Below are 16,237 nucleotides of genomic sequence, written 5' to 3' on the forward strand. Positions count from 1 at the left end.
TCCACTACACCAAGTAGGTCCCAGCTACTTGAAGGATCGGTTTGACTCGACGCCGACAATACAAACAGTTCATACTTTATCACATTACACTCGAGTTCCCGATTGGGTAAGTCCCATGAAATAACAATGTTCATTTTGCTTTGCTCGATACTGAGAGCGGGCTTCAGCGACAACATTTTCTCGTTCGTTTCAACTTGAGAGGCTTTTTCCTTTTGATCAGCTTGGCTAGATTCTGCATGAGGATCATCGGTATGTGAATCCTTTGAACTGGTGTCTTCAGTAAATGAACTTGTACTCCTTCCAACTCTTTCTTCAGCTTCAGTGGTGGTTACTGCACTGCAGGCTGTGCGCCTTTTGTCAGACTGTTCATTTTCCATTTTTTGCTGGGGACAAAAAAGTCGTAACGATATGTTATTTAATGGTTGAACAGAGAAGGTTTGGTTCTCTTTCTCCGAACACGACGTGGGTGCTTCAGGTGCAAACGCCAAAGCGGAATAAGGTTCATTATCTGGTGGTTTACTGGATGTAAAGGTCTTGGTATCCGATGAAATGTTGTCACTTTCAATAACCTGCACGTGTGGAAGGTTGTCTCTTGCCGAACATTCAAGAATGTCATTCGGAATTGAGCGTGTTGTTGAACTGCTAATTGCAGAAATAGTTTCCTTAATAATTGCGGGCGTACCTTTACTGGTCGGAAAATGACTGTTTGTACCTTCTTTTTGACCGCCAACTGCCTGTATACAATTCATACCACTCAAGGGACCTTCACTTGCACGCTTTTCAACTGCATTTAACCGATGGTTAGTTCCAGGCAATGTTTCACTGGGTACGCTGTTTAAATTGAGCAGATTTTCCAAGCTCCTGTCTTGAAAAATAACTGAGGCCTTCGCACTCGAATCGTTTTGGTCATGGCGTAAGTGTCCAGGAATATATGTTCCTTGGAAACCCGTAATTCGCTCTGGAACATGGGGATTATGCTGCATGTTTTCCACTGTTTGTTGGTCTGGAAATGAACTCATACTAGGAGGCATACCTTGATTCCGAACAATCGGTAACTGTTTGTAACTTGCTTGTTGTTGGTAATGCATACACCGGTGGGGCAACTGCCTCTCTTTCTGCTGTTGAATTTGATGATTCTGATGTTGCTGTTGCCATTGAGGAATCGGTTGATGCTGATGGTGTTTTTGCTGTTCCTGCTGCTGTTTCCATTGCATACTCTCTTGCCGAAGTTGCTGTGGAAACTGCTGCTGCCTTTGCTGTAGTTGCCTCCTCTGCTTGAGGTGTTGCTGCCACAGCTGATCCTCTTGTTGTTGCCGTGAAAGAGGTTGATTTTGTTTCTGTTGAAGTTGAGCTTGTTGTTGTGGCTGTCTCCCTTCATTTCTTCGTTGCTGTTGTTCTAGTAACAGTTGATGCCGTTGTGGTCCATTGTGGTTTTGATAATGACCAGTGCCTCGATTGCCAGACCCTTGAGACGCCATCTGGACATTTTCACGTCCAGGAACCTGCGTAGATTTTAGTCCACCATGCATAGGCATAGGCATTTGAGAAGGTTGCAAGGTCTGCTCGCGTTGGGTTAGCATTTGAACGCTGCTTGTCGGCTGCGGAAAGGACGTTTGGTCAAATCTAGACGAATATATATGGGTTCTAGAGCCAGCGAGGTTGGCTCGAGAGCATGGATTCATGAGAGCATTCCTATCAGCCGACGCCTCTTCAAACCGACAAATTTGGTGGTGGTTCGGAGGTGATTGAGTCTCTGAGATACCTTGCTCTCGTGAAAACAAATGCAAAGTTGGCTCTGTGCGTGGACCCGAAAGGCCCTGAGGAATGATTCTTGTGTTATTACCGGATAACTGAACCGGAAGACTGCCCCTCGTCACTTGCTGTTGACCAACTAATGGGTTATGATCGCCTACATTTTGAAAATATCTTCTGGAATCTGGAGTGCAATCTACGTAACGCTCCGAGAGTATTCCATTACTTGTTATTGGCGATGCCTGTCCAGTCCGTTGGTCAATCGATTGGACGGCAAATCTACCACGCCTTGACGATATTTCTTTCCAGGAGTCTAGAGACATTGACTTGAGATTTTGGTCTAGTTGACGAGAAGGTAGAGAGATGGGGAACATTGTTCTTTTCTCTAGAGGGACAGTATCATTGGGTATAATCTTGCCTTGATGTGAAACGGGCACAGGACTTTGGGTCCTTGCAGGGGTGTTTTCGTGATATCTCTTACTGATATTCTGAGTAGCATGAACGTCTCTCAAGATAGCATTCCGGGACCTAAAGTAAGGCGTCGGTCTATCGGTCTGGAGATTCCTAGAGGCTTGTGCGCTGTGGCGGACAGGTTTTAAGATAGCAGTACCATCGGAAGAAAAAATATGTTGGGGTTGGACGGTGGCGTTGCAATGCGCTGATTCGACTCCACTGTGGATCAGATACGAGGATACATGACTAGGAAATATTCCTGGTTGGTTTGCCGGCACTTGGGAAACATTCCATTGCAAATGGCTTGTTTCCGGTCTTGTCGTTTGTACATTTGTTCCTCGGACGGGCCTGTTTGTGCTCTCCAGCGTTTTGGGAAGCATGTACGTCTCATAACCAGGAACTGAATGTTGCTGATTGAACGATTCCGTCGTGGGGGTACTGAGGGAACACACATGCTGGATTTTTGGGTATAAAATATTGGCTTGGCGTGCCTGAGATATATGAGATGCTGATATTTCCTGAGACCTGTCGCCAGACTCTACGGCAGCAGCGACTTGTGATGTGTGTTCGTCGGAAGGGACATTTCTTTGACAACCAAAGACATTAACAATCACAGGACCATCAGTGAAATTGTTTAAGGACGGCTTATCCTTTGCTGATAGTAATTCAGGTTTCTCCGGGCAGCAGGATGAGGACCGACTAAGAATCTACAAATCAGAAACAAAAAAGCAAAGGCATTTCTTTCTGCATTAGACAGAAACATAAGTCAATCTAAATTTCCGCTGCCGAATCTCTGTCTTCTAAAGCTACCCTCGATTTGTTCCTTTCTCCTCCACCTAAACACAAAGCAACTTTCTAATTTTCCTGTTCTTATTTTCTTTCACCCCAAGCGTCAGCTGTTTGGATGCTTTTGAAAGACAACACAGTAGTGCACTGAAAGCTGTTCAACGATACGTCATTTCTCTTCTCTGAGTCTGATCATAGGTTTGAGGTAAATGTCGTCAGAATTGATGCTATGGGAATGAAATGCTCCTTGAATGTAGTTTTGAATCCACAAAAGTATTCGTTTGTTTTAACGTTATTTTTTTTCTATGTTCTCAAACCAAAAGGTAATCCTATTCTAGGGGTTTGAGCTACACCTCGAACCTGTGGCAAGAGCTACCCAGAATGACTTCCATGCAGCAGTCGCTTGGCTGAGACTCTCTTGCCGCCCGTCGCCACCTCAGAGCTGCACTACAATTTAACCAACTTAACATACCCAGGCCTATATTCGTCTATTTTTGCCAATGGTGGCATTCGCTCAAATCATCCTTACATATATTTGCCCATAGAAATAAAATAGAGTTCTCTTTTTCCCTAGCATGCTGTTTTCAAAAGAGTATACAGTAGGTTTCCAAGTAATGCAACACCTACCGTAACAAAATATTGTGTGGTGGCTTAAAAGTTTAATTTGTGAACATAATTTAATCACATTTTTTTATTTAGCTGGTTCGTTAGATCGATTTTTTTTGCTCCGCTTCTCTATCTCTTTCTTGGGGGCCACCTACTACTTAACATTCCAGCCTGTATGGTCTGCTGACTTCCAGGATTATTAATTTAAGTATCTACACTGTATGCATGTATAAAAATTACAGGGCTATGAACTGGCATGATAATTAAGTAACAAAATTACCAGGATAAGTCTACCTCGTGGGAAGTGCATCTCTTTTCAAGTATTCATTATGGACAACATTTGCAGTAGTAAGATAAGGAAAACGAGAACGTGAGCAACATCATGGGCACGGTCACTGATTGTAACTCTGCTTCAGAAAGGAAACCTCCTTTATAGACGAATTAGCCTCATTGGCCACTCCAACAAAATTTCGCTGAGAATAATTTTAAACATACTACACACCAAGCAGAACGGATCATAGTGGAAGAAAAGGTTGGCTTCAGAAGAGAAAAAAAAGCACAACAGAACAACTATTTGGCCAGAGGAAACTACAGAGTCTTAAAATACCTACAACGTTGACAAAACTTTACCACACCTTTGTTGATTAAAAAAAAAGCACTTTGGGACAACAGAAATGAAGTAGTTGTCAAATGGTTCTGAACCACTGCAGGTGTACACCAAGGATATTGCTTTCACTGACTGTCTTGAGCATCTCATGTGGAGAGGATAATGAAAAATGCACCGAGTGCATGGACATGAAGTAACAGTCAGCATTGAAAGGTGAGTGATGATAAACATTTGCTTTGCTGATGATATCGATTGCCTGGCAGGAAGCAAAGAAGAACTGAAAAAGCTTCATTAAAAACTGGACAAATCATTATAGGATAAAAGCACAGATCACACGCTTATAAAATCATTACCGCACCATTAACATCATCAAAGTAAGCGGACAAGTACTGGAATCTGTCAACAGGTTTAATTTCCTTGGGGCCATGGTTAAAGATGAAGGATCCAAAATTGCTCAAGCAACTACAAACAAAGACCAATCTGGTTAGCTAAGAACATAACAACTACCTCGATACTTAAAACTTTGAAGTCACGTGCAACCTTTGTCCCCATTAAATTATGGTTCGTGGGACTTGAACGCTGGTGGTAAAGCTTCAAAGTATGATAACCTCCGTAAAATGTAACGATATAGACGACTACTGAGTATCTCATATACACAGCACGTAACGAGTGATGGCATGTAAAAGCAAATCTCTACAGCAATTGATCCACAATTGTCCAACATTGCAGGACGATTGTTAAAAGTAATCAGAAGTTCTGGTCTTGCAAAAACCATCCGGAAGGGAATAGTGGAAAGGGAAAATTGGAAAGTGGAAAAACAATAGGGACGACAGAGTAAGTGGTGTGAAAATGGAACATAAGTTAAGTCCCGGACGGAACTCAACTTTGCTACATTACAGAGCAAAGCAGAACACAGACATGAGTTGAGTGAAGAGTTTGCGACGTCAGCAGCAGTACAGAGCCCCAACGACCAATGCGGCAGTCACGGCATAGGTAACCTATCGGACGTACGTAAATTCATCTTTCTTATTGGCTAACGATATGATGCCTATTTTTCCACACCTCTTAAATTAGTCATTTCAAGGCTTTGTTATCACGCTTTTATTCGAAGTTGAGCATTCTTGAGTATTCTTCTAAGGTTTATTGGTTATATCCAAATACCCATTCAAAGAAATCACAAGCAAGACAGAACCCATACAAAATGTTTAAATACATACCATTCCCATAGAAACTTGTGTGCCACGTGATACAGACTCGGTTTTGCTGTTTTCCTTCTACAATCAAATTGGACAACACCGTAATTAAAAGTAACAAGTTCACTGTAAATGTTTTGAGGTTTTATGAACGCAAAGGGCAGGGGCACCCAACGACCAATTTATTGTAAAATGCATTATTATACCCCAGTTAATGAAAATAAATGTTATTAAGGCATTTTCAGGTGTTTTTCAGTGTTGCTGGGAAAACATTATCTGTTCCTTTTTCCCACCCAGACACACAAGAAATTTCCCAGCCAGCTAGATAAAATTGGTTGGTTTCCCAGCCAGTTGATCAAATTTATTTCCCAGCCAGGAATTCCGCGCGCTTTCAAATCCCTCGATCCAAAACGACCGAACAAAAGCGACAAAACCGGGACAAAAGCCGTCGTATGTTTGTGACTACTCTATGGGAGAGGGAAGGGGTTCTTTTCCTTTTTTTTTTTTTTTTTTTTAGTCGTCCTCAGTCTTCAGAGTTTCTACACCAGCTCGGGTTGAAATGCTAGAAAAAGTAAGTAATTCCCAGGCAAAACCTCTATCAATAACAAAATTTCCCAGCCAGCTCATCGAAACACTTGTATTTTTGCCAGCCAGCAAGATTCCTCTGGGGAACAGATAATGTGAGGAACAGATTCGTTGGGTGCCCCTGAAAGGGTAGCGGAAATAAGAGTGGAAATTGCACGTCTTGTGGTAATAGTCAATAGCAAGCAGTGACTTGCAAACTTTGTCTCCCATTACCTTCGCCTCAACCTTTCCTTCTTAAAGGTTTGATGGTTTGCTGGGATACCTCTAGTGCCCTCAGACGTACGTGGAATTTGGCCTCAGAATAGCAAAAACCCACACTCACTTTATGACGTAGTCACACAGGTACCATGTTAACAATGACTAGTAAGGCCAAGGAATGTTGCATGCATGCAAATGTGTGCTGTGTTTGAGACTGTGCTCTTACCTCACGGACGAGTTTTGTTAGAGTTTCTCCTAATCTCTTAGTTGCATCTTCCAGGTTCTTATTCCTTCGCTCAAGACCCACTATTTTCTGTTGCAATGCTGCCACTGTGTCATTGCAAACTGTTGAATGTTGTAGCATTAACATCCGTTTCGAAATTACTTCCTTCAACAGCTAATAACAAATAATTAAGAATTTGTAAGTTAAAGACCCACTCATGCACTCGTTAACCAACACACCATTTCCTCCAAGGATCGATTGTGGTTATTCATGAATGCAACGTGCAATCGTTGCAATCCTTGCAATGTGCAATTTCAATACCTTTACCACCACCGCCAACCAAACATTACTAAGTACAAAGAAATTAGCCTGTTCCAGGCTCCCAGATGGTAGGGAAAGAGAATAAAATGCGTGCGAAAAATGAGTGGGGACTTGGGTCGAGGAAATGAGCTAGAGCGGAAACACGTTATTTTTAGATCTTACCTTCCGGAATCGTCGTTTAAACACTTCACTCGAATCGTTTATCACTATGCTTGTTCTTGTGCCGATGGATATGTTCGGACTTAATGAAAAGCTTGGCAAAGTCTGGTTGACTCTTCTACGGACGGAGTTTTCGGCCCACTTAACTCTCCGCTTCTGATGGCTAACTGGTTTTGTCCCTTTACGTTCAGAGACTAATCTCTCAGTGAGGTTTTGACGATTGGTCCTTCGAAGGAAATTATCATTCCTATGGTTGATGGCGACTTGGTGTACAATTCCTTCGACGTCTTCATTTATGTATCCTTCGCTGACAGATACGTCAGAAGTCTCCCCACGGTCGTGATTCTGGCTTATAATCCTATCTCTTGAGCCATGCTGGTCTTCATTAACATACTTTTCGCACTTTTCCTCAAAACGATTTTCCGTCGTTGGCCCTTCCAGTAAACTGCATTCCGGCCTTCCAGCCTCATTTTGGTCTAATGGCTCTTGTTTGACTTGGTGCACAATTTTAGCTTCCAAGTGAACGACAGCATGATCCTCTCCACTCGAGCTCCTCTCTGTTCCTTGCACATCTGTAGCAAGAAATAAAATGTGCCTTGTCTTTCAGCAAGAGAAGGATGCCATATTCAAAGTTGACACATAACCATCAGGGACAAATGATTATCTCTTCAGCTTGACACGAGTGTGAAAGAAGAGATAATAGTTTGATATCCTATTTTCTTAATAGTTAATTCCTTAAAAGGAAGGAATTAGCAATGCCAACAATTTTTTAGGATACCCGTCCAAGAAAGATTGGAGATTACAAGATGTCTGTACAAGAGGGGATGAGGGGAGAGAACACATCCACGATACTACGCATGCGCTTCTTACAAATAATCGTTTAAATACCAATAATCATGGCCGATGGAGACCTTAAACCACCGTAGTCATTCACTATATAATTTGGAGGGAGGGGGAGGGGGGAGGTACGGAGGATATGCAAGGCATAACTGCAAAACTCGCGGTTTCGTTGTTCTGTTCCAGCAGTATACAGTTGGTTTCGGTCATGTTACGTCACCGTCGCCAAGTTGATGGACTAAAACAAAAGATCTCTCATTGGCTGCTTTTGTTACACCATTGCCACTGTGGTCTCAAGGTTCTACACTACCCTTGGCTTTAAAGTTACAACACTAAAAGTATCTACGCAGGATAAGAGTTGCCAGTGGGATGACTCGGTTACCCAGCTTGGTAGTCAAAAGCTCTTTGTAAAAGAAATGGTCCATTCCCGCATCGCAATCTGCTTCGGGTTCAGAGGGAATCTCGTCGCGAAAACGTGTATTTTATCGCTAGCAAAAAAAAAAAAAAATTCTCGCACCAAGCCTCGCTTTGAAAAAGAGGCAAACAAGCCGACATCTGAACAATAGTTGTTTATGAGTTAGGGGCAATTTTCAAAATGGATCGTTAGGTCTGGTGAAATTACGATGGTCTCAGTGAGACACTTATGCAACCTTGTCGTAAGAAACAAGTTTTAAAAAAAAATCATTCCAGCGCACATGCGTTGGCAAACGTGGAATTTTTCAGCAGGCTTACTCCGCAATTTCTTCAGGTGGTTCCTCGGCTGCAGTGATCTTTTGTTTAATTGAAAATTCAAACTGACGACTCGCTTTGTCTCGCTATCATTTATGCATAATTATAAAGTACGCTTTGTTCGTTAAAATTTAGTACTGAATTGCCTCATTAGAAACAGTTATAATAATTACTCAGACGGGAAAACTGTACAAATATAACAAGCAAGACTTTTGAACTCACCGGCCTCCTTTATGGTAGTCATTTTCCTACGGAAAAGACAACATATCTAAGAACAGGAAATTATCAAAGAAATGGGAGTAATAAGGTACCTTGCCAGGACAAGGATGGGAGGGAGAAGGGCTAAAAAAGGAGTGAATATTCAATGCTCCGCATATTTGCCTCCCAAGGGGCCGGTTTCTCGAAAGTCCCCAAAACGTTTCGGGCCCGAAAAGCCATTTGTGAAACTGCCCACTACTTGTTTTGGAAAGCCGATCTTTTAACATGTTTTCAAGGTAACAAAAAGAAAAATGACTGTAAAGTTTGACGCCTTAAATCCTCTCCGTTCTAGAGATGTAAAGGCCCGAAAATGCATAGCCTACGTGTAGCCGTACCCTCGAGCTCCCCCTGAAAGAAAACGGGAGGAGGGAACGTCTACGAAAACCTGACACAAATCGTGTTCCGTGACGTCACTCCTTTTGCAAGAAAATATATAATGGTTTCTTATTGGTCACTTACCTTAGTCAATTCTTTCGAGAGCACAGATTGGTGAAAATAGATTGTACTGTTGACTCCAATCGCTTTTTCGGCGGTGATGATAACAGTGAGGAAGGAAACGGTGCAAAAGGAACGTGAATCGTTTGCTTATCTTGAGTCGGAGATAGGCTGTAACCAGCTAGCCTGGAGCGCTTCGGTGTGCTGAAATCCAAACTTTCTGGAAGCGATTCCTTCGACTTTTTCGAAACTTGCTGCGTGGGAGATTCTCATTGATTTTTTTAATTCCTCAAGGTTGTGCTGCAAATTTTGGCTGTTTTAAAATTAATTTTTCAAAATTTTTTTTCGGGAAAATCTACTTCACAGCCCACCGATTAAAGATTTGCAAAAACAAGAAATTTGAGCAACCTAAGACCCCCAAATTTACCTTTACCGAGATCTTAAGTTGTCCAGAGTACGTTTAGCCTGCTTTCAGGCGGTAGATGTTGTGTCGCCACGAAACACTATCAGACGCCATATTGGAAGAGCGTGGGATAGGTCTGGGCCCGGTGGCAAAACGACGGGATGGGGAGTCGACCCTCAACTCGGCCCAGACCTAGCCGCGCGAATCCAAGATGGCGACCTCATTACGAATTCCGGTTTGTTCGACCATCCAACCACCTGCGTGCAGGCTAGAGTAGGTTTTTCGGCGTTTACCTTCTCTTTTCGGGTATTTCGACAGTGTCCATCTTCAATGGCAGCTCTATTTCGAAACTGTATGACTTCCTTTAAGACAAAATAAAAACATTTCAACATTCAGAGAGAGTTTTTGTGCATGACCAGGGTTTAAGGTCGTCTCCCTCACTTCTGCGATGAAGCAGGAATCAGCATAACTAATGTTCCAGTCTCTAAACGTTTTAACCTTCGCTTAGCAACATGGTCTTTTGTAACTCTGTAGACTGGTAGCCGAGAGAGAGCCAAATTTTCACTCTAGACGGCGACTCTCTAGCTTGTTCTTGAAATTAAAAAGAAAACGATGCTATAAAAAACAGCCGTTCCCCGTGTACAAAAACGTGCTTTCATTAGTCAGAAGATTAACAAGGCTTAAGTAAAAGTGAGTAAAAAGAAAGGGCGGCTCTTTGAAGAGCTCAGGTTAGCGCTCCAAAATCCGCACGGAAAGCCCTAACTTTCCAGATATTTTGTTATTTTAAACAAGTAGTTCGGTTTGGGGGTTAAGCCGGGCTAAGGTGATCTGAGGCCAATAACTGTTGTTCTTAGGCAAGGATCGCTGCACTTTCCTGACCTGAAAAAGAAAGCTAACCCGTTAGTACAGACGTAAACAAGAGCCGCAGTTAACGGATTAATGCCCACAAAATTACTTCCCCTCTATGAATTCTTTAATAACGGCACAGTTAAATTATGGAAACCCTATGGTTAAGTTACAACGATAAACTAGCTTTAAATTTTCGATTACTTAATTAGTTATAGAACTTTAGACCTATGAGTAGGACCACACTGTTACGCGTTCACGTAACTTACAAACGGAAAGGCAGTTCGGCTCTTCTTCACCAAATCCCAGCAACGGCGCCTCAAATGAGAATTAAGTCTTGTTGACATCGTCGTTTCCTCTTATATACTGTAGTTCTGCTGTTGCTGTCATGATCAATGAGTATTTTCTCTTATCGCCGTGAATCCGATATGGAACAGGTGTTTGAGATACCAGGGCAATTCAGCTTTTTCAAAAAGAAATGTTTCATTTGTTTTCGTTATTACAAATAAATTGTTTGTACTTGAGTTCTACCGTATTTTCACACTTAAGTGGTCTCTTTAACCATTACTTCCTGGACACAACCTATTCTTATATGTTCTCTCGTTTATTAGTCTGTTTTCAAAGGGTTTCAAGCTGGATTCATGATAGATAATAGTCCTTTAACGGGCCGACAAAGGGTTTTGGCGAGGGCTTCAATACAGATCTTTTAACACCACAAAATATGATTATAAAAAAAACGTTCTTAAGTGGCTCTCAGTCTGGGTATGTTCTTAAAATTCTTGTTAATCTCAGCCTGAACGCGATTCTCATTAAAACGTTCTCTCGCAAAGAAAAAAGAAAGAAAGTACACGCCATTCATATGCGAGAGTATTCTGCAGTTTAGCTGAAAATAGCTATTTACATCCTTGTTTGCATAGGGAAAACTGTTTTTTTAAGAGATGTTGTTGACGTCAACTGTAAAAGATTAAGTCATCGTCACTGACTCCGAGCCGGAGTTTAATGTTTTGTTTCAAATGAAACCTGTCTTTGTCAAATGAAATCTGTCTTTGTTAAAGTCGTCAAGCTCCCAAGTGTAGTAAGTGCCCCTGAAAACAATTGATCACTGGGAGGAGTAAGTCATGCAAGAAGGCCATTTTGTTGTAACAGTGACAGTGAATTATTTTATTTAAACGCTTCCACAAAGGGCCTCAAGTTAAGTAGCCTTTAAATTGGACAATATTGAAGAAGAAAAACTACAATAAGGAGAGAAACACTGCGATCGAGAAGAAAACTGAATACCCTGGAAACTGAAATCTTTCCAGAATCACGACAAAGAGGCGTGGTGTGATGCCCAAAGCGCGAAAATGATCTTGGACACCGGCCGATTTTAAAGCGTTGCATCCTAATATTTAGATTTAGCCAAGCTTAAAAGAGGAGCTCCCGTTTCTAACCCCAGAAAGCAATATATGGAAAGAATCATGCTTCTGCATAAAGACACAACCAAGATTTCTCGCATCGATAGATTTCCCAAAAAAATCTTACCCATGGTGCTCCGTTGGCGCGCTTCGGGCCTACGAGTCCATAGGAAAGGAACTATATTTAAGTGTCTAAGTAAAAAATTAATCCTCATTAGTGTTACAGTGGTCAAATACCTCTGGCCTGGCAGCAGTAAACAAACAAGCCTTGCAAACAATAAGCAACACTTCTAATCAACAAATAAAACTGAAATCATTTGCACAGTAATCTCTTTCACAACGTTTTCGGTTTTGACCCGTTTTTGGTCTTTACACCCTCTATCTTCAGTTTAGAACAACAGCGAAAACTGTTAATTAAAAAGGCAAGCTACAGCGTAACGGTAGTAAATCGCTTGATCCACTGCAATTTGACAGTCAAACAAAGCAGCTCACGACTGGGCGTCCATTTCACATAAAAAGCCAATAAATAGGAACAGTCTCCGCAGTAACGATGAATTCATGTCGCAATGTAAACCAGGCTTAACCTGTCTAAAGAAAATAATATTCGATTCTTTTTCAGAGCTTTAATTGAGCTACACGTATTGCATTGACAAAAGCCAATATATGATACCCAAATATATTTGAACTTCGGGGAGAATCCAGTTAAGATACTGATCATCGCAGTTATTAATTAACATTTCTTTCTTGAGCAGCAACGAAAGGAAAGCCTGAAAAATTCAGGCTTCAGCGGGATTGGAAAACCCTGAAATCCACGACAATTCACTTTGTATTGTAAAAAAAAAAAATTAATAATCAAACTGTCCCTGTGTCACCACCCTTTTCTTAAAATCACTACTACTCGCTGCCAAAATTGGGAATTCCCTCTTTTCTTGAGCGCACACTATATTATTGAAAGATTATCCCAGATGGTTATTTGATCAACGCATTTCCGATCTGTCAACTAAAAATTGTTAAATTTGAACTCTATAGATATACTAATTAATCGATTTCCGACACTTCTTCGCCGCCGCCGAAAGTCACTCCTTTTTTTCTGCAGAAGTTACCACATGCAGTCACTGACAATCTCTTTTATATGACAGTTGACACCGGCAACAAAAGAAAAAAACGGCTGTATGTTGTTCCTGATCTCGCTCACCTCGCCATTGCGTTGATTCTTTACAACACTTCACTGAAACACGATTACACTGGATACCTAATTGTAAACATAACCCAAAGTAAACTGAGACGAAAATGTCTGTAACCTGTCTTTCATCATCTTGCGATGGAAAAATATCCCTTGTTCAATTTTATATCACAACGGTGGTCTCATTTAATTAAATACTTCGCGTATGTAAAACTCAAACATAGAAAACTCTTGATCATAAAATGCGGCAGGAATAAGCTGTAAGTAATAAGCCATGTATTAATACAATCGTGTTGTGCATATCAAATTTCAATGGTCACTTGAGGCAAACACGTTTAAAAGAGCAGTGAACAGTCCTGTTTGCAATTTTCAGCACCTATATTAATGGTTATGTCTTAATCCTTTACTTACTGAAAAGTACTTCATTCGCATTTCGATAACGCAACATTCAAAAGTGTTCACTTCGTAAGTTCCCAAGCATGCATCAAATAGAGATGAATACGGCTATACTCACTGAGGAAACAAATACCGATGACGTGGCTGAATCGTACCCGAATATATGTTCACAAGAAGCACTTGTTCCAGACCAAAGTTTGTTTGCCTAAGCGTGCAATACAACACATGTACAGCACTTTAAACGAACGCGATTTGCGATCTCCCTGTAATTCGACACGGCGCCGAAATATGCATTCGAGCTCGCGTATAAAATTACCTCTGAGAACTTATCGACATGTGTCTGTCAATACAACACTGACGCCGCAAATTTTGTTTGTAGAATTGTGAAATTTGATCTTCTGTCAAAGGTTACTGAAGTAACTGTGGCGCTGCGTGGGTGGGGTAGTGAAACACGAAACTTTGGCTGCATCCGAGTTTCGTTCGCGAGCGAGGGCTAACGCTCGTAACGTCATCTTGAAGATCTTTCTTACGATAGTTAATTTACCTAAATGGACTTTATAGAACAATTTTAGTTCGTTTTTGTTTTTGTTTTTACCCTTAAAGAACCTTACTCACCCACTTTACATTGCGCGCCCTCATTACTTCAGTCGCCGTTTTCAGGGCTCCGAAATTCTGAATGCTATGACTGTGTAAAGTAATCTGTTTCCATCGGATTTCAAATGGGCTATGTAATTCTCTTTTCCATTGGAAAATAAGCTATGTTTATTAAAATTTGAGTTTCTAATATTGTTTATGTATGACTTGTTCTTCGCAGCATGTTATCGAGTGGAACGGAATCGTTGAACCATCTGCTCTTGGAATGACAGCGAAGAGTACCGAATTGGAATTCGTCGATTAACGACTGGAGCGATCAGAATTAATATATTATCATTTCTGGAAAATGAAGTAATTACTCCTTGGACTACATTGTAGGGAATTGCGAACAGCAAATTCGGATCGATAATTCTGTACAACTATTTCTGTGCATGTCTTAAGCTCAGGCTCCCGGCACTGAACAAAGAGGCAAGGCAAGTCTTTGGCAAGCATTTGAATACTAATCTCCATCATAATCAGTAAAAAGCTTTTATCCATTGCTGTTCACTGTGTTTCCTTTTCTCACTGATAATAAAACTGCGTTTTGTGGAAGCAAGTTTGTAGCTGCTTGTGTGTGACATTTTTCTGATTCTTGGTCTGGAAAAGTTGAAAACTGTAGAGGTCAGAAGGTCATCTTGTGTTTATTTTACAGAAAGAAGAAATTGTTGTTGGATCCAACACCCGTATGAAGACTAGCTAAACTTGAAAAAAAAGAAAATTCTAGGAACGTAGAGTAAGAGCATTTCAAGTGAACGTTAATCCTACCAGTAAGTCTAGGATTTCTCCAATTGGATTTCCTACTAAAAGTTTTCCTACTTCAAAGTTAATTATGGCTTAGAATCGACGATATAAATACTTACTCAGGGAAGTCAGTTAAAACGACGCCAGGTTCGATCACTTCCGTCAGTTTTGTTTCAGTTGGTAAATCACCTCAGGTTCCGGTATGTAATCCGTCCCACGATGAATAAGGAGCATCCCTTCAGATGCTTAAATGGCGACCACAACGCTTTATCATTATACCCGAGAAAGGTCATTGTTTTCCAATCCCTACTCACTCCAGGGTATTTATACCAAATACGTAAGTAACTATAGAAGTGGAAATGACGTATTGTATTCGAATATTGCTGCCCCCTTCTCCCCTGTTTCATAACGACAAGCGATAGGTTGTGAAAAGTTTCAAACTAACAAGGTTATTTCAGCAAATTTCAGGTTTTCTGTTCAATACTAAAGAAAAATATATTTTTTTCCAATACATATATATATTTTTTTTGGGGGGGGGGGGAGGGGGTGCAACTGCCGCTCTTGCCCCTCCGCTAGCTACGGCCTTGGCCTATTTACCAAGTACTTCGCTAGCAGCGAATTAAACTATCTCGCCTTGTTGTTTCCATTGCGAACTGCTCGGGTATACAATAAAATGTGGGTTGCTTGCTTTTAAAGGTCCACTCAAAAGTTCAAACAAGTAAGTACCACTGTACTTCCTACTTGAATTCACTGCAGACGTAGCTCCACCTCTTCATAGAAAAGCGCTCGAAATGAAAGTATTCTTTTGTTTTTCTGATCGAAAGCCATTTAATTTCTCAAGATAATCCTCCTCAAGGATCTTCGAAGTGCTTTTTATTTCCCTGACAAAGTTTTAATTTTTCTCTCGAGTGCAAAAATAACTCAATGACACTTGCCCATATATGGCAGTAGACGCTCCAAATTCCCGGATAACAATAACAACAAAGGCGCGCAGTGTAAAGTGGGTGAGTAAGGTTCTCTAATAATTCAATCTGGTCATGAAATATGACATCCGGTGTCTTGAAAATGAAGAATGGGGAGGGGAAGGGGACGCTTTGAAGGAATTTTTATAGCAGAGCGAGATTTAAAAAAAAAAACACCGGCTTACTCCGGAACTTGTCGGTACGTACACAAGGAGCTCATACAAACTGTGTAAACACCGTTTAAGCCCCAGGTTAGCATTTTTGTAAAGGTTTGGGTTGTTTCAGTTAAGGTAAAACAATGACATGCAACCTGCACTTTACAGCCTCCAATCTTAACATGGGCTTTTTGTGGGTGCGTAGGTTCTGAACTGGCTTGACTGAAGATACCTTGGGTTTCTAAGGTTACAGAGTAAAGGCACTTCAACTAAAATAAACCCTTTTCACATTCAAAGTAGAACGCGGGCATACTTAAAGCCTTCTTCCTTCACAAGTTCAGCCCCGACAAGGTAGGCTGAGAGCCAAGCGGCTGGTACAAAA

At 41.2% G+C, this 16,237-nt stretch overlaps 1 protein-coding gene across 3 annotated transcripts in view; it reads right to left on the reverse strand.

The window, feature by feature from the left end:
* Nucleotides 1-14,990, reverse strand: part of LOC137991378 (uncharacterized) — a 15,733-nt gene extending 743 nt beyond the window's left edge. The window contains exons 1-7 of one of the 3 annotated variants that reach the window (XM_068836476.1): nt 13,483-13,644; nt 9,839-9,907; nt 8,672-8,697; nt 6,887-7,455; nt 6,407-6,577; nt 5,422-5,478; nt 1-2,912 (exon numbers count right to left, since the gene is read on the reverse strand). The exon at nt 1-2,912 is cut by the window's left edge and continues 743 nt beyond it. In XM_068836476.1, the coding sequence (XP_068692577.1) occupies nt 1-2,912; nt 5,422-5,478; nt 6,407-6,577; nt 6,887-7,455; nt 8,672-8,697; nt 9,839-9,870 (3,767 nt within the window). In that variant the 5' untranslated portion in view covers nt 9,871-9,907; nt 13,483-13,644. The other 2 variants (XM_068836487.1, XM_068836480.1) reach the window with 2 other exon arrangements.
* Between the last annotated feature and the right edge of the window lie 1,247 nt (nt 14,991-16,237).

This window comes from Montipora foliosa, chromosome 1 (assembly GCF_036669935.1).
Source record: "Montipora foliosa isolate CH-2021 chromosome 1, ASM3666993v2, whole genome shotgun sequence".
NCBI lineage: Eukaryota > Metazoa > Cnidaria > Anthozoa > Scleractinia > Acroporidae > Montipora > Montipora foliosa.